The 19,030-nt window shown below is 39.7% G+C and overlaps 1 protein-coding gene across 1 annotated transcript in view; it reads left to right on the top strand.

The window, feature by feature from the left end:
- Positions 1 to 19,030, top strand: part of LOC107187065 — a 62,576-nt gene that overhangs the window by 30,535 nt on the left and 13,011 nt on the right. Inside the window, exons 3-7 of the mRNA XM_015575060.1 lie at positions 6,986 to 8,613; positions 8,713 to 9,738; positions 11,606 to 12,029; positions 13,255 to 13,355; positions 15,816 to 19,000. Coding sequence (XP_015430546.1) covers positions 6,986 to 8,613; positions 8,713 to 9,738; positions 11,606 to 12,029; positions 13,255 to 13,355; positions 15,816 to 19,000 — 6,364 coding nt within the window. The remainder of the gene's footprint in view (positions 1 to 6,985; positions 8,614 to 8,712; positions 9,739 to 11,605; positions 12,030 to 13,254; positions 13,356 to 15,815; positions 19,001 to 19,030) is intronic.

The raw sequence follows: 19,030 nt of genomic DNA on the forward strand, positions 1-19,030 counted from the left end.
AAGAGAGAGAGAAAAAAAGGAGTTATGTGTGCGATAAAATTGCACGACCTCGCGCGCTCCCTATATTTTTTCCCCGTAATTCGCTCGAATCGTCGCGTTCGTGGAAATATTGGCGATCGTTCGATTTCCCGTTGCACTGTGGCAAACAGTTAAATGAAACGTAATAATATTTGATTGTAAATTTAATCATCTGGTTGGATAGAAAATGTAATTGGCGTTAAAAATTCGAAAAAAAAAAAAAAATTGTTGCCTGGGTGAGCTATCGATGGTACCATTTCTAATATTTATAGAAAGCAATCAAATATTTTCTATATTATGTCTGATAAATTGTAACAAATTGTTCGAAATGGCTGACTACGGAGTATGCGTTTGAAAAATATAAGAAATCAGTCTGATTTGTCCATTGTAAAATTAAAGGATATATGAAACTGTAAAATTTGTAGGTCAAGGGTACAAAGAAATGTACCGATAGTTGGTAGCACTGATTAGCTCAAAATACGTTATCTCATTGTTTTGTTCTCTTACTACTCGAATACTGTTCTTTCTTACTCCAATTCTTCTTACTTTCAAGACTCCATTTCCCAGGAAAATGGATCTCTGCTGTGAGCACTGAACAATTCCGTAAGGAAGAATCTCTACAGTTTCCAATGACTACCATCGTAACGAAGTTAAAAGTTACCAAAGCAAAAAGAATCCCGTTATACTTTACAAGGAAATAGAAAAGTTTCCTTTATCACATTGCACAGTGGATAATAGAAATCCCTTTGTACTTCAAAGTTTACTGTATCAGTAGATGGTAACATTTCTTTGAATTATTATTGACTAATTTCCCTAGACAGTTTTCAAAGAATAAGTTCACCAATTTTACCAGAAAAATTGTTTACCCGAAGTTTACCTCACTCTACAACACTCAGTTATTGATATTAAAATTAACATGTTATTGGTTAGTGTCACTTTTTAAATATCCAATAGAAACTCACTCTGATACACAGTCACAAACACTTGGAAACCACTAAGCCACTATTTAGTGGCTTCAGTCTTTTATCACATCGTATCTTTCTCTTGTTTATCACGTTTGGATTTATTTCGCGCGAAGAACCTCCAAGACACGTCCGTTCACTTTAAGAGTTGGAAGAAGACTGAACTATTTTGATGAAAATTATTGACCAAGAACATCTGGTGACCAGTACCTGAGTTACAAGCCTCTATTGTTTGCAGGCCTGTTTATAGTACTTTTTGTATAAATGGAATTTCCGTTTCACCAAGGGGGAAGTCCCTTTGACCTTGCCAGAATTTTCTTGCCATAATAATAGAAATACTCTTTCTAAATGCAATACACACTACTTCTATATTATTATTTACTCTCTATTTTCATGGAAAGATCATTAAAACAAAAAATTAAGTCGTTCGAGGTACATTTCCATTTCTAGTGTATTTTCAATATTTCTATGTTTTATTTACCCCAATATACATAAAAATTTGGTAGGTTGTGTTTCGTTACATGAAATTGTTGATTTCTAAAGCACCTAAAATTGCCCCAATAAACAAATCAATGTAAGAACATTGCGTATCTATTGAATACAGTTTTCATTTATCTAAATTTTATCTACTTGTTCTCAGCAAAAGTCATGCAGACCCAGTATCACTGATCTTTCAAAAAGTATTACATTTTATAAGCTGCTGATTAATTATCAAAGAATTGAATTGGGTCTAAAGGCAAGAAGGAGGTAGATGTAAGGTCTCAGACGAGCCTTCAGACAGAAGATAAACCTGTACCGGAAGAATTTCGATGCAGCTGTCGCCGGCGACGTCGCGTTGGCGTGTGCAGCGAAAAATATTGGAAAAATATTCAAGGCGCGCGAGCCGATAAATGCGAGGATGACGCTTCTGTAAAATTCTATGCATCCCTAAACGGGAGACGCTCTCATTCTCGTGCATTGCTGACTTCTTGGGATGAGCATTGTGCTACCTTATTCTGAAAGAAAAAAGGCTTGGCTATCTAGTTTCCACTGAAGTATCAGGTTGTAGTGATTTGATGTAATAATTTCTTCACTACTTTGTAGATTCACCTACATTTCGATCAGTGCAGTGATGTGTAGTGCATACTGTGAGAAAGTTGCATAGTTCTTCTGTTCTACTTTCTTCTATTGGTTCTTATATCAACATCAGATTCAGAATTATTAAATTAAACTGCATTTTTCATTATTTTGTAATCTTGATTACATCTGAAATCCATTACCCTACATGTAATCAGAGGAAGGTATGAAGGAATCCTTTATTTATATCCTAGCGAGCTCCAGTTTTCTTGATAGATGGAAAAGAAAAGCTTTCACCATGATCATTCCAGCCAATCAGAAAAGTATCACTATTATTACCATGATAAAGGAGAAAGTAAATCTTGTTTCCTCTACACCTGAACAGAAGGTGTGTGCAACACAGTCTTTATAATTTCAACTAACAATTTGGTAGATGATTTTACATGATAACGCATAATTACATTTATTTTTGAACAAATGTAACTATAGTTTATAGTATGGTAATGTAATTCATTATTCAGTCCTAATCATCTTCCTACAGAGTGTATTTCCTACTTCTATCCAATATCCACAGAGTCAAAAGTCTCTTACATCATTCAAAGGATCTGTCTTCCTCTTAACCTCCAATGATGACATCAGTATAATGGATTTCCTTCATTTTCAATAGATGTTGTGTGTCCAAAGTATCTTATCCTGGCATCAATTGTCGTTGCGCGATAAGAAAACCTATTAGTGGCCTTCAAGAAATATAAATATCCTCTTGACATCACAATATTTCAATGTCCCTTATCTGTCTCTAACATCTTCTGTTAGACATCAGTCGATGTTAGACTTTAATCCAACATCCAATAGCTAAGAAATTTTTGTTTTCCTTTGATATTATTTTCTAACAACCTGTGATAAGACCCTCTTTTCCTTTGGACATCCACATGACATCCATAGGTCCAGACATCACAATATTCTAGTGTCCCTAATCCATCTTGAACATTTTCACTTAGACTTCACTCAACATTAGACTTTAATCCAACATCCAATAGCTAAGAAATTTTTGTTTTCCTTTGATATTATTTTCTAACAACCTGTGATAAGACCCTCTTTTCCTTTGGACATCCACGTGACATCCATAGATCCAGACATATATAGACCTACAAAATAAATCATCTCCGGTCCGCCAATGCCCACTCCAATTTCCCAGGAAGATTCACGCGGAAAACTCTGTAAATCGGTAACGAGATATCCGGCGGCGTTTCGCAAACGCAATTTTCTGGACGCAGTAGCGCCGTATTCCCGCACCACTTGGCATTCAGCCCGTGAAAATAAACGCATCTTGACCGAAGCGGACCCTTCGACATTCCAATCCCGATGAACTTTCAGCTATACCTGACCAGCAGCCGGTCTGGATCCATCGGGGGGAATCAAACCCGACGTTTTCGTCTAATTCTAACCTCCCCTATCGTTGTTGAGACTGCAAACTATTATTAGAGACATCCTGAACCCCCGAAGACTCCATTCATCTAACCTCTAATTTAATGTTCCAGGATATCAGACCTCAGATTCGTCTGAAAATCTTGACTCCTTTAAATCAGATATCTCTTGGATTCCGGTACCACCCTGTAATTTCGTCTTTTGAGGTTAAACGCGAAAAGGGAATGGGTACACCATAGAAGCTACCCAAGATTGCTGCAATGTCATTTCCAGTAGTTTTCATTGTGTGCCCTTGTTTAATAGGAGATTATAGATAAGGGATATTGCTTGTAGAAATAATAACCTCCACGAATTAGTGTTCGCAGATCTCGATCGGAGCACGCTATTCCGTGGATCATTGTGGTCAGTTTTTTAAAATTGATTTTAAATGAATTTTTCCAGTAAATCTAAACATGTGAAAATTTATGTCGTCACTGACAAAAAATAGACCCTGAAATTTCGACTTTCGAGGTTATATCCGAAAAAGGGACAGGTATAACGGAGAGCTTCCCCGGATTACTGCAATGCCATTTTCATCAGTTTCACTGTTCACTATCCTCTAAATGCCCTTGTTTAATGTGAAATTGTAGATAAGGGATATTGCTTCCAGAAAGTATAACCTCCACGAATTAGTGTTTGCAGGCGATCTTGATCGGAGTACGCCATCCCAATGAACATTATTATTAGTTTCTAATTGATTTTAAGTGGTGCTATAATTACCATCAAGTAGTTTATAATATTAATTATAATATATTTCATAATATATTATAATTCTAATTATATATTCTAAAATATATGTATTATAATTATTATATTATACCATGTCATTGATATAACAATATATCAATGTAATATTAATGTTTTCATTATTACTATATGTCATTGCATTTTATTACAATTACAATTGAAATAAATGAATTTAAATTAAAATCTCCTTTTATATCAAAGCTCCGTCCATTCCTTAAAAGGTGTGTTGTTTAAGCAGAAACGGAAGTTTTTCCTTTGCCGAGGATTTAATTTACCGCGCGACCGGAAACAACGGGCGGATCCTTCAGGAGATTTTTCGTACGGACGGGACGCCGGTCTACGGCCGTATAACAACTTAATCGGCTTACAAGCGAGGCTTTAATAACTTCTACACGGGATATTAAACGAGAATCGGCGAACTTGTTCCAGCCGGTGTTATTCGCTCGAGGATTGTTTGGCTTCGTGTAAATCTGTTTTTCCCTCGAAAGAAACACGGTTTCCCTTCGAAATTCGACGGGACAATAGCCCAGAGAAAATTGCAGTGGATGCAACATCGTGGATGAAAATTGTCGCTAAACCTTACTAAGTGTGTATTTTATTAAACAGAGCAATGTATTGCCTTCAATGCATAATTTGTTGCTCTAATATAGTTGGTTTGTGACTGTTAAAAACAAGACGACAGAATGGAAATTTTTAAATTATTATATACTATACTTTGTTATTAACAGAAAATTTTGTATTTGTTGAAAATATAAAATATATTATATCTACATCTAATTATAAATGAAATATAAAATGTAATATATAAGAATATGAATATTTAATTTTTTCTATTACTAGAAAAATTTACAGTAGCATGAGTAGAACTACCAAATACTAGAGTAGAACTGCTAAAAGTAGTTTTAGAACATTTGTATAGTCGAAAATTATAATTCTATTAATAGAAAATTATCTGTGGAAATGATTAGCGCGTACTATTGTTCTGATAATTACACTGTTCTCAGATTACTTCAAGTAAATTGCAGTGTACGACGAGTCAAGATAATACGTATGAAAGAATTAATTAGAAGACAAATGATTTTACATCTAGCTTGATGTACCCAGTGATTGATGAAACACATTTTACAGCCATTGTGTAATACTAAGATATATATCTTGTATCTCATAAGACATGTGTAACTGTGCTTTGTCACAAATAGTGTCCTCGACTTATTAGAATTTACTTTAATGAAATAGAATTTGTCAAAGTCCTTATATAGTGTGGTTTAAAGTTTCATTATATCAGTAAGTACATTGTGTGCCAGTTTGATAATAGTAACTGGATCAGTGCTGAATAGAAAAGAATTTTTAAGGGTCAAGGGAATTGTTTTTTTTTTTTAGAAAATAAACACAGTTTTATAACAGGTGTCAGTTCTTTTCAGTAAATTTCCCTCAGAGGTCCAACCAGGGAATTATTGATCTCTACAGTGCTTATATAACCTGACCTGTGTTTTTCGTTCACTTTTGCCCGCACTGGGAAACGTTTCTCATTCGCTAGACACACGTCGTTGATATTTCAGTTCTGTTGCATGTGCATCCTGGGGGAAGTTTGATTGCTTCCTGATCATATGTCGAAGTAATAGTGCATCGGTCAACGCAGACGCAATCCGAAATATAGTTGGAGATAGAAAATAATAAAATTATAAACAAGTTCGTATAACTACATAGGAAACGATAATTTTGGTTATGTTCATTTGGAGTCCTATTTTTATGAAGTATTACAATGAATAATTTGCTATTCCCCCCCGAAAAATATTCATAAGTTTAGTCTGAAGTATTTTTATCATAGCATCGAGATCTTCGGTGCACTGGGGAATAAAAGTTACTTGATAGAAGGAATTTCAGCTTAAAAAAATATATGGGTACAAAGTATTGTATAATATAATGAAATAACGTAAACACAACCTTTCATATTGTACCACCAATCATAACTACTCTAAAGATGTAAGGATGTTTTCTCCACACCTATTTAAATCCACAATCATCCAATATATTAAATCAGAAATATAGCAGGGTCTACCAGTACCAGAGATATTTATAAGAATATTAAACACACAGATATGTATTGCAACAATGTTATACAGTGAAAGATTTTAGAGACAAACTTTTCTGCAGTAATCCCTCTATTACCGTTATTTTCTTATTTGGATCTTTCGTACTCAAGGTCACGCGAAGATCTTGAAAATGTAGTCGCATTTTAAAAAAAATATCAAAGACCTTAAAATTTCGAAAAATATGACTGATTTATACTTATAATAATAATAATCCAAATTTAAAAAAAAATTTTTTTTTTAGGGAAGTTCCTTTCCTTAGAATATAAGTACAATACAGAACAGTATAAGTATACAGACTCGTCTCGATTATCGTCTGGTTTGTCCTACACGATTATTGTCCAGGCGTACTTCCCACCACTGAAGGGGTGGGGTGGAATCTGTCACTTTGTTGTCCCTCCACTTTTGTTGCTGAGGTTCAGACTTCGGGCAAAAAACAAATTTACGAGGGTCTGAAGCATTTCTCCCTACAAGATTATTGTCCCGGCGTTGACCCGAGTTCGGGACGATAATCGAGAGAAGTCTGTAGTACGAAATATTGTTCTGAACAACTACTTTTTTTAAGTATATATTGTGAAAAAAAAAAAACCAAAATCTCGATCCTGAAAAATGTCAGCGAATTAATCGAACTCATTAATCGATTTCCAGAAGCTGCTTCCACAGACGTGGCTGGAAGCAAGACCAGCAGCGAATCGGCCGAGGTGTTTCGCGCGTCGAGGTTCTCACCGTCGACGACGTCGACGCTGAGCACGATCGCGACGACGACAACAGCGTCGTCCCCATCGTGCGTCGACGCAAGAATGGTCGCATCCACGCATAACCTAGACGATCTCGGCGTGAGTCACCCGGCGAGCGCCAACGGCGATCGTCAGCAGCAACAGGAGAAGCACGGGCACACGTACAGATCCGCCCAGACCGCCCAGGACAAGCGGAGCCGGTTGAGCAACGTGATAAACAATCTGCGAAAAAAGGTACCGGACTCGAGGACCGGGGACTCCCCCAGAAAAGAGGAGGACGACAGGAATAGCGTCGAGAGGAACCTGGAGACACTGGAGAAGTATGTGATGACGGTGCTGAACGGGGTGATCAAGGACGAGGAGGAGGACGGCAAAGAGGTCGGGAAAAAGGAATGTGAAAAAGGCACAGAGCCGGAGAAATTGCCCGAGGACCAGGAGGACGAAGACTCGAAAGGTCCAGGCGCGAAATTCGAGCCTTCGAAGCCAAACGAAAGCAGGACAGAGACTGCTGTCTTCCTTTTAGGGAAGCCCGAGAACGTGGAAAGTGGCGCCGCGGGCGAGGAGCCTTGCTTGGAGTATATGAAATTGGGCGAGAAAGACGTGACCTCGCAGCAGAGTGAGGATTCAAGCTGTTCGGAGGTGAGAAGTAGTCAGAAAAAATTTCCCGACGAAGAGGTGAAACCCTGTCAAGCTGAAACCAATGATGATAACGTGTCTAAGAGTGGCAAGTGTTCTTCCAAGGAAGTGGAGGACGTTGAGACAGCAAAGGAGAGCTTCGATGAGGAGAAGAAGGAGAACCGTTCGTTAGGGACGATCATCATGGAGAGGCTGAGCGATCATCAGTCGGATGAGAAGATAAGCAATGATTTCACCAAGGAGGATCCTAAGGAATTTGTGTCTGAGAACGTGGAGCTGAGGAACGTTTGCAGGGATCTTTTAAATGATCTTCTGAACGGCATCAATCAGCTGATCGATGAGAACAGTCAAGAGAAAGAGGAGATGACCCTGGAGAACTCTCAGGAGGACTCCAGGAATACCAGGAACCAAGACCTCTCTATGACAAGTCTTCATTGTAGTTTACCCTTGGATAAGGTGGCCTCGGTGCTTCAGAATTGCCAGACAAATGACTTGGCAGCTCCCCAGTCACCATCATCCCCTTCATCCTCATCCTCCTCCTCCTCCTCGTCACAGGGAGCCAAGTCTCCCATCAAACCCCCATCCCCCACAGTCAGGCATCTGTGTCTCTATTGCGACAGAAAGTTTCTCTCCATATCTCTGAGGCAAAGACACACCGAAAGGGTCCACCAGCAGGGTGGCGGCAGAAGATCGGAAAGAAACTCGCGGAAACCTTCCCAGAACTGCCAGTACTGCTCGGACAAGTGCGCCGAGAGTCTAGATGGACTGTTCCAGCACATGGTGGGCAGCCACGGCGACAAGTACCATGCTTGTGTTCAGTGTTCCACGAGGTACCCCACCAGGGAAGCTCTGGTCTGCCACATGACCGAGAACCATGGGGTGAACGTGGAGAGGAACCTTCAGGTAAGACAAAGTTCTAGACCAGATTAACCCCTGGACAGACCATATACTATATCGAATTCGTTTGCATGAATTTTACATTTCTCTGATTTTCTTTCCCAGGAAAAAATGAAGGAATCATCCACGCCCAGCAAGGACCTAGTTAACCCATGTGCCAGGGAGAAGCCAGAACCTCCAAGTCCCAAAGAAAGAAGGCCAGATGAGCCTGACCACGAGCACAGAACAGAGCCTATCCTATTGAAGCCAGTGGTCTCGGGGAAGGAAACGTTCAGCAACCCAGGCAGTCCAGAATTCGATAGTTCCTTCTACAGCAGTGTCAGCTGCAACATCAGGGAGAACCTACTTCACCATCTGGACGGTAAACTTCAGAGCTCCACGTCCGCCCTAACCTCAACGGCCACGTCCATAATGGACTCGAAGCTTCAGCAGCAACCTCAACAACAACAGTCCTTCTACGAGCACAACGTCAGCCAGATTCAGCTCCCCATCGACATCTCCTTAACCGCTGCCACCCCTGTCTACTCCAAGGAGTACACTAACGAGGATTATGAGAACTCCAGTGAATACGCCCAGAAGCCCGGGAAAAGCAACTGGTCCCATCCAAGACGGGTGTCCTTCGAGAAGTACAATTTTCCCAGAAAGTACGACGGCAAGGAACAATGGACGTGCTCCATAAAAGACCTCAGCAAGTTCGACATCTCCACCCAGCTGACCCTGAGGAAGAAGCAACAGTTGCTGAAGGAACGGATCACTCTGAACAGGATACAGCAGACTGCACTTCACAGCCCGTCAGAGACCACGAACATCGACCAGACCGAGATCCTTAGTTTAAGGAAGTTGGAGGACCTGGAGGAATTAACAGGGGACAGGAAAGTCCCAGAAATCGACCAGGTGTCGTCCCGTTGCGACGTTAAATCGAAGGAGCACAAGATGGACGTGCGGGAGGCGAAAACATCCCACTTGCTCACCGAGTTCACCCCGGAATTCGGCAATTTCCTGAGACTCAGGAAGTGGGACGAGAAAACGACCAGCGAAGAGGCGAAGAAGCAGGAACGTGTCTACGCCGAGCTGACCGGGGAATGGTCCAGACCACGGATCTACATCTGTGGCGCCTGCGCTGCCAAACACGTGAGTTTCTTGAAATTTATGAAACGTTTGTTAACCATTTATAACCTAGCTTTGTTTTGGTGACAGAAAACGAAAATTATATAACCTCAAAATAGCAAACGTTAACCTTTGGATGTGAATTAATAATTAATTTACAATTTTTAAGAATTTTCTTTTAATTTGTTATGTATTGAAATCCTTGATTGTGAAATGGTGGTTCAATAATGAGATGCTATGCCACCTTGTGGTGAAAACACGAAGTAAAATTTTTAATTCAGATATAGGATGAATGTCCCAATTATTACCAATGTCTCTAATACCTGCCAATTCATTTATTTTACTTAATAAAAACGTAACATGGAAAGAATTGTGGAGAAGAATCTGGGATTGCTCGAAGATTTTAATTAATTCGTCATACTTAATGTATAAAACAATTGTTTTAGGATACTAAATAATATATTCTAAACTCGGACGATTTTTAGATTAAACAACACATAAAATGATTGAATGAAGTTACCTTAAAATCTTAAGGTACCAATAATTGGGACATCTACCCTATGAGTGTATGACTTCAATTACATGGTGGTATAAATGGTTAATTTGTGAAATATGGTAGAAGAACGAGAAAATTTCAGTTCAACTTGAAATTAATATCTAAAATTAGTATTCTACAGGCTGTGAATTAATGTTGAAATTGGTCAAAAACGTTTGTTAATGTTAAATAAAATTACGAGAATACCCTTGAATAAAAGTCAGTGCAAAATAATCAATAGCAAGTAATCCAGACTGATGGAATATGAGGTGATTTAACAGTATTAAAATTATCTAATATCGTATTGGTCTGTCAAACTGTAATTTTAATACTCTGAATGTACTGAATATATTTCAACTGTTTTATGAATACTTTATCGTCTCCTCTACATATTCGAATGGTTTTTTAATTCCCGAGTGACATAGAAGAGCTTAATCAATAATGAAACAGAGTAATTAATTCAAATCGAGTAATCACGCTTATTGCATGTAGACGTTACATTAATTTGTAACAGAGAGCAGTGATCAATCGAGATTCATTTGATGCCAACTAATTGTCAATCAATATCAAGGGACGTCCTTTCACTGGTCACGATTTCGATCTATACTTGCCAATCAATTGGTCGATTAATTAACTAATCGTTTGTAAATGTCAGTAGCGTCGAAAGAGGTATCAGCTATCTTAAATGAATCTCTGGAATACGTTTCCAGTCCAGACTTATCGATTCAAGTGCATAATATCAAGACAATTATCAATCAACTATTGTTTAATTTTTTCCTTTCAAATTATTTCCAAATGTGTAATTTCAGTTACACTTACGAACTAAAGAAGTATTCATATTAATGATGAAATAAATAATCAAATACTGTACATTAATAGTATTCCAATTCCAGCAAAATGTAACTTTCTTATTCTAGACAAGAGATCATGAGGGACTGCAATGCCTATGGAGATACTGGACAATTTATACTCAACCGTTATGCTTTGTATCTCTCTGATGTCAAAGAGCATCTAGTTCCTTGATAAAATATCTAGTTCATGCTGTCAGCAACTACCGGGAGTATACTTTTACTCCTGAAATGTAACAAATGTTGCCTATAAATCTCACTCTGACTTACTTTCTCAGTTTCGTTCAGCATGTCCAAACTGTTGGTCAATATTAATAATACCTAATAATTCATTGAAAATTAATTATAAATCTTAGCATGGTTCCCAATAAACAGTCTGTTACTTCAACCGATCCTTTACTGTGTAAAGATTTTTATAGATCAAAAATACTATGAAAAATTGATTTTAGTTACAATATGATACACAATCTGCTAGGATTAATCGAATTTTCTTACCCTCTGATTCCAGGTCACCTTGAGGGAGATGGAGGACCACAAAGCTTCCACTCATCCGAATGTCTGGTGCTCGCACTTCGAGTTCTCCGGTGACCAAAGGGAGCTCTACAAGCACCTGTTCCTGCCAGGGAAGGACGATCCCACTGCAAAGGCGAAAGCTGCCATTTTAGTCGAGAAGGTCTGCACCAAGTGCTCCAGAAACTGTAATACCTTACCAGAGCTGCACAGGCACATGCTGGAATGTGGCGGTGACCAGGCATGGTTGCTGGGCCTGTTCGGTAATGGAAAGAAGAAGTGCAAGTGGAGACCATTCGGCAGTCGCAGCAGAAGGAGAAGGCAGCGAGGAATGAAGAGGAACATCCAGAACTCCCAGACACCTAGGATGACCACCCCAAAGGAGAAGCAACCGACTGGCCCAAGAGTTAGACCCAGTGACCGTAAGTCCTTTTCTACAGCTTATGTTTTCTGCAACAATAGTTCACGTTCAGGGAGACTCTTCTATTAATTCAAATGGAATCAAGCACAGGAATCCAAAAATGTTGTATTATTGAAACTAGTTAAACATATAATTGCCCGATACACAAGAAAGATTATTTCTTTCATTTATAAATTCTTTTCACCCAGTTTGTTCAAGTTGAGATCACTTTTTAAGGTATACAAATAAAGATTAGTGGAGATTCAAAAGTTTTACTTGCTTCGCTTGTTCTTTATGGAACCAGAGTGTCAAATAAGAGCCAAATTTAAGTAGGGTTACATAAGATTTTATCTTTGCTTAAATAAAGTTGCATGTAATTCTGAAGTATACAGTGTGATTGAAAGTGAGCAAATATCCTTTCACCCTTGTTCGAATTCTCAGGGGGTATTAAGAAAACATTAATTATGTGATTTCATGTGTCAAGAGAAAGTCTATGCCCTCTTGTATCGTTGAGTTTGTTGAGCCATGTCAGATGAGCGTTTAATTACTGGACTAATTAAAACTTTATTTCATTTAGTTGAATCACTTATCTAATAACTTCCTTTTAGCCATGCAATAATTACATCGGCCGCTTATGGCATAACTTCGAACTGATTAATCGTATCCTGATTAATATTAATATCTCGTTGTAGTTGGTAAGCACATTTTAAGAAACAGTATTCCCCCTTAACCAGTTTCTCAAAATCAAGTTATATTTTATATAATTAAATAATTACTCTTAGACAGTGAAACATTAAATGACCCACAGAATTTAAAGTGTGAGATTGTATAATTTATGATACATATTTTAAATCAATCCTAGTTAAATAAAATTGATTGTTTAGTTTCTGTCTTAGCAGAGTCTTATATGACTTTGCAAACTATTGAAATGAGTATCCAAATTATTTCACAGGAAATTTAAAAGCAGAAGACATGTATTTTTCACAGGTGAAAAAATTGCTTAACTGCTACTTTAGAATATTCTAATGACATCAATATTATTATTAATATTAAGGAGTATATATAATTATTAATACTATTAGCAAGATACTTGCTTTATAAATTGTTACTTACAATCACACTACTCTTTCATATGACATATAATTACAAGGATGGTAGAGTCCTTTTTGATCACCTTGTATTTAATACTAGTGAAGTCTGTATCCGTGCTTAAATAATTCATGATTGTATGTTGTTTTGTTATGCAGGTGAGAGTATTCAGAAAATGTTGGCAAACTTACCCCCCAAAAGGGCCACCAGAAAAGTGATGCAGGACAGTGCACTGAGAACACAGGGTAGACTCCGCAATGTAAGTTATAAACATGTAAACAATTCTACTACCTCTATCTCACCTAATACAATTTTCCTTCTAAGTGTTGCTTAACATTAACATTAAATTGTACATACTACCATCTAAATGCTACTCAACCGTTTTAGTCCCGTGTGTCAATTCGCGCCTATTCGGTTCACGCGCGAAGAATTCTTTGGCGCCAATTTTTAAATGGAGATGTCTCTGTTTAAAATCAATAGAAGGAGTTAGATTTCGATGTTGTTCTATTATATTCTATATTTTAACAATATAGGGACGCTTTATGCCGGAAGCAAGAGGGTTAACACAAAGTAGTGTTATTATTTAATTACTGATAAACACTTCGAAATATTGGCACGGTTAAATAACACAAGAAGAACATAGAAAAATTTGAAATAGTTAGTGAATCTTTCCAATATAAGAGGCTCTACATTTATTATAAGATGAATTAGACTGCTCCAATTGTAACCTAATGCATTTTGGACTACATTGAACCAAACTTGGTGCCAGATACTTAATATCATTTAACAAAATGAAACTTCATTGATTAAACTGTGTAAATTTACCTATCACATTTATTAAAATAGGTGGTTCAAATTAGTTCGAATAGCGACCAAAGAAATTTCTGCTATAATTATAAGAAAAATGCCACCCCAAGGTAGTGCAAAGCATGCAGATTTTGAGATTCGAGAAGTTAATTAAACAAACGTTAAACAAAATTAAAAATTACAAAAACGTGGCCTTAAAATAAATTTTCATTAAAACATTTTTCCGAAATGGTCTATAAAGTGGATATACAATTCATCAAATATAATTGGGGAAAAAAAATATCAGTGACACATGGAGAGTTCATTGACCAATCCTGGTTAGCGAGCACCAACCCAACCCTATCGACTAGTGATGAATATACGTTTGAATTGTATCGATATTTTTTTAAAAAAATATTCGATTTGAAAAGTGTCGATATTGTATCGCCCATCACTATTATGGAAAAGATCGATGCAAAATAATCGATATTTAAATTGAAAAATATCGATACCGTATCGTCCATCGCTATTATGGACTAACAAACCAGAGAAAGCGATTGCAGAGGCTCCCGTCTAACGCCAAGAAATTGGCGGGAAAACGTGTTAACCTAAAACAGAGTTCAACGGGCGGTGCGGTCGTGTCCAGTTTTGAAATTAGGTGAACGAGAACAGGGCCGAAGTTAGCCGATGACCCGAATCCTGTTCGTTCGCGGTGAAAAAAGATGAAACTCGATAATGATAAGGCAATAACGCGGGGACCGGCTTCGGCTGGACGACACGGATATAAGTGGAGTATTGATTACCCAACACGCCCGTCCGCACGTGCACACACACACACACACACACACACTAAAGAGACCACTATACGCCAGACGAACACACTGCTATTGGATATGTCGTGTGTGGTTACACAGACAGGATGATTTTCTTCCTGTTTCTTGTCGATGACGTCCACCTTTCCCCTCCCCCATATTTTGCTAAGAAAACTGGCACGGTTACCCCCTCGTTGGACACTCCCCTGAGCCCTTTGCGGAAATCTCATATTGGAAGACAACTGGTCTGGATTGATTCGACACGAGTCCGTCGGATGCAGCCTTGGGGTTGAATTAATCTGGAAAGCAAACCAATGATATGGCACAGAAGGACTTTGGGAATGGGTGAAATGGAGATTGGATTTGGAAGATGACCCTGGGGGGGGGTGAGGAGTGGAGGGGGAGTTACTGATGCTGGCCTTGACATTTAAGGGTGGTTGTTCTTGGGGTATTCCGGACTTTACTGAGGAATATGATTCATGCTGGGAAAATTTAAGGGTTGTGGGAATTTGATAGCGTCCTTGGGATTTGAAGGTTGTTATTTCACTGGAGGAAGATGGAGCAGTTGCTAAAAATAGTTGTAAAATATGGGCGTGATTATTTTGAAGACACTGCTAGGGTTTGAATGGATTCGAAATGAAGCTGCAGGGGTCCTTATCATTTTTATGAAGTTAAGCACACCTCCTCAAACCGAGTGACTAATAAAAATAATTCTATAACTTGAAGATATTTCTTATTCTGGAATTTTTACAATTTCTTTTTAATAGTTCAGCCCTTTTCAAACACTGACGATTGCTTATTAAAATGAAGCTTTATGTAAGTATTCGCGGCTTAATCCCTAATTCGGACCACCTTCATTTGTAGGATTTGAAACAGCGATTCAAAATGTATTTTCAAATCTAAACACTGGGATGATAGTGTGCCCAAGGGTAATGGTCCTAATAATTAGCGATTTAGTCCAATTTGAAACTGAAGCGTTAAATTGTCTGAAGATTTAATATAATATTTCAGCGACTTATGGTGTTATTACCACGCTACTGCTTTGAAGCTACCTATCTACTCATTCACCAAAACACACACACACACACAGAGTACCACGAAGGCTTTACCTATCTGTACAGGTACAAACCAGGTCGAGACCACGTATGGTCGGCGATATTTCCACCGCGTCGCGAATGTCCCGTAACAAAGCGGCCCTGAGGAACAAGCTGCTGAAGAACGCGAAGTCGATACAGCGGAATCGTTGCCGGATCGACAACATATCAGCGGTTATCGAGAGCGTGGTGAGAAACTACAACGTCGAGGAGAAGAGGACGTCCGTCGAGGTCGCGAAGGACGGTGTAGAAAGTGTGGACGTTGAAAAGGATGCCAAAGAGACGAAGGAGGAGGACACGAAAGGGGAGACGAACACGGTTATCAGGGGGAAAATTTCGAGGGGACCGAGGATTCTCGGGAAGAAGAGAAACATTAAGATAAAAGAAGGGATCAAGGTTGTTAACCAGCCCAAGAAGCCCGGTGGCATGAAAGGTAGGCCGAGAAGTGCACTGAAGAATCCTTCAGAGGCGAAGGTAGATGCGCCAAACGAGCCTGCAAAGACTCCAAAAAGCGTAAAAGTCGTGGGAAAAGTTACCGAGAAGGCGACAGAGGTGGAGGCTAATTCTCCAGAATCGAAATCGCCCCATCCACCGACCAAGATTAAAGTATCCACCCAGACCACCCCAAAGAAGAAGAGGCCAGTGGATCCTGTGGCTTCTCTGAACGCCTCCATCAAAGCCAAGTCGCAGCTCAGGAGCCAGGATGGAAAGTTCGCTAGGAATCCTAATAAAAGTCCCCAGAAGTCACCGGAGGTTCGACCCCCGAGTCGCCAAGTGGTCAAGGGGAAGGGCAACAAGGCTAGTCCAGACACATCGGTCACCAGATCCAAGCTGAGGACAACGCCTAAAAGTAAAACCGGCGATCAGTTGCCCAAGAGGATCACCAGATTGTCTTCAGACAGTGACAAGATGCCAACACTGGAGCCTGCCGTCCAGATTGCCTCCAACAACGAAGAGGATGTCGAGGCCTCAGCCAACGATCTACCGATCCTGTCGCCAGCTAATCCATCGTCGAGTGCAGAGAAAGTGTTGCGTGGCAAGAGTATGAACAGCAAGAACCTGGACGACAAGGAGAACCCTAAAAAAGGAGATCAGGTTGAGACAGTGGCAGAAAAGAAGGATTCGACCAGAGACCCACCTGAAGATAAGGATCTGAAGCAGACCAAAGTTAGGAGACAGAAGGTCGATGCTAAGAATTTAGAGAAGAGCCTGGAGAACGTTAGCAAGGATGAAAGTCTGAAGGAAAAGGGGAAAGGAGTCGCGAAAGAGAAGTTCAAAAGGAAAAGTGCACCAGGCAGAATTGTGGAAGAGAAGAAGGTAAGCGCAGCGAAGACCCCAGAGGAGACAACTCCAAAGAAGGACTCGAAGCAGAAAGCATTGGAAACTCGAAGCAATTCCAGAGCTAAATTGGACAAAACTCTAGACACTGAGGATGAAATAAAAATACAGAGTGTACCATTCGAGGTGAAGAAACTAATCGGATCTGATTGCAAGGAGGATCTGCTAACCAAGTTGGTGTTGACGTCCAGGGCCACCAACTCTAAGCGTTGCCTGAGACAACCCGTGCCAAAAGCGAAAGGAGACCAAGGTAAGAGTAAAGTTCAAAAAGATTTGGAGTTCGAAAAATTCGCCCTTGACTCAGAATTAATTACAGATATGTCTGGGAAGAAGGAGAAGATTGATCGAAGAAAGTCCTTAAGGAAGACTGAAAAGAAGCTGGAAAAGGATAAAAGGGCGCCCAAGAATGATCAGACAGAGTTAGAAGAAGTGAACAAACTTAAAATCGCAGTGAATGAAGTGAAAACAGCTATTAGAGGGAGAAGGAGCAGTAGTCTGTCCAGTGAAAGTAAATCGGTGTCGTCCTCAGAGTCTCAGACCAGAACAGAAATTGAGGTGCCAGAAACTAGCGACAACGAGAACACGAGCGGTAAGAGGCAAACTAGAGGCTCGTTGTTAAATGCCAATGAAGATCAATTGGCCAAGGAAACCTCCGTGGAATTAAACGACATGTCCCTCAAGAAGAACACGTCCCTTGGAAAAAGGAGAGGTCGGATTAAATCCAACAACGACACCTCGGACAGAAAGAGCTTGGAGGTTTCTCAGGCAAGGAGCGACGAAACTGATAAAAATAGTTCCATTGAAATTATCAGTAAAGACAGTGACATAAATACCGATGACAAAGCAACGATAGAAGATGATAAGCCTGCCAAGAATGATCAAGAGGAACCGGATACTTTGGCCAAGGTCGATCAACCAAATGTTGATCCTCAGGAACACGTTGAAGTAGAAAGTGTAAATATGAACGTGAATCGTTTGCAGATAGAGACTGGCAGCTCGATGGACAGTGGCAAAGAGAACTCCCTGGAGACAGTGGTTGGTCCACAGAAACTGAAAGTTGGCAGACCAAGAAAGTCCTGGGGATCTAAACGGGAGAGGGCATCTAAGAGATCATTGAACAATGTGATCGGGATCCTTACAGAGGGCATGAATATTCCTGTGGAGTCTCAGCAGAGCGTGGTTCTGACTGTTCAGACCAGCCTGGACAATGTGAATCCCGATGGATCCCTGCAGACCAGTGGTCAACCGCCAGAAGAGGGCAGTTCCAAGTCCTTGTGCGCAGACAAAAGTGACAAAACCGAAATTGCTAATGATCCTGGCAAACTGAACGATGACCAAGGATCCTGTGTTCCAAATCCTGAAGAAAAGCAGCCAGTGCAGACACCAGTTGGTTCTGTGAAAGAATTGAATGGGGAGGTCTCGTTGGCCAAGACTCAGAATGCTAAGTCTGCCCCTAATGAGATCAAAGAACCTACCAATGACATCATTTTAGATCTGTCCAGAAGGAAGCAAAAAGGAAAAGGGTCTTTCCTGGAGAAGATCGTTTCGAAGATAGCTAAACAGAAGGATGCTTTGCTGGAGGGTGAAGTTGGTTCGCTGCTGGACACAGCGGCTGATGAATTGACCAGTATTCTGGACGAAGTTGGCCCTGGCCTTTCGGAAGCAGTGGAGAATCCAGGAGTCGGTAAGCCTGTAGCTGAGAAAAAGGTTCATGGCAAGAGACAGGAAGAGGCAGAGACAAATGTGACCGATGAAAACTGTCAGGAGTCCTTATCAACTTCTGCTGTGGGCTCCGAGGACACTAAAGCTAGTGAGAACATGGACATAGAAATACTTAATAATCTGCACAGTGATAATCAAAAAGAAGCGAAAGAGTCGACAGAGGAGAAGAATCCTTTCAGTGT

The sequence above is a fragment of the Dufourea novaeangliae genome, unplaced genomic scaffold (genome assembly GCF_001272555.1).
Source record: "Dufourea novaeangliae isolate 0120121106 unplaced genomic scaffold, ASM127255v1 scaffold96, whole genome shotgun sequence".
Lineage (NCBI taxonomy): Eukaryota > Metazoa > Arthropoda > Insecta > Hymenoptera > Halictidae > Dufourea > Dufourea novaeangliae.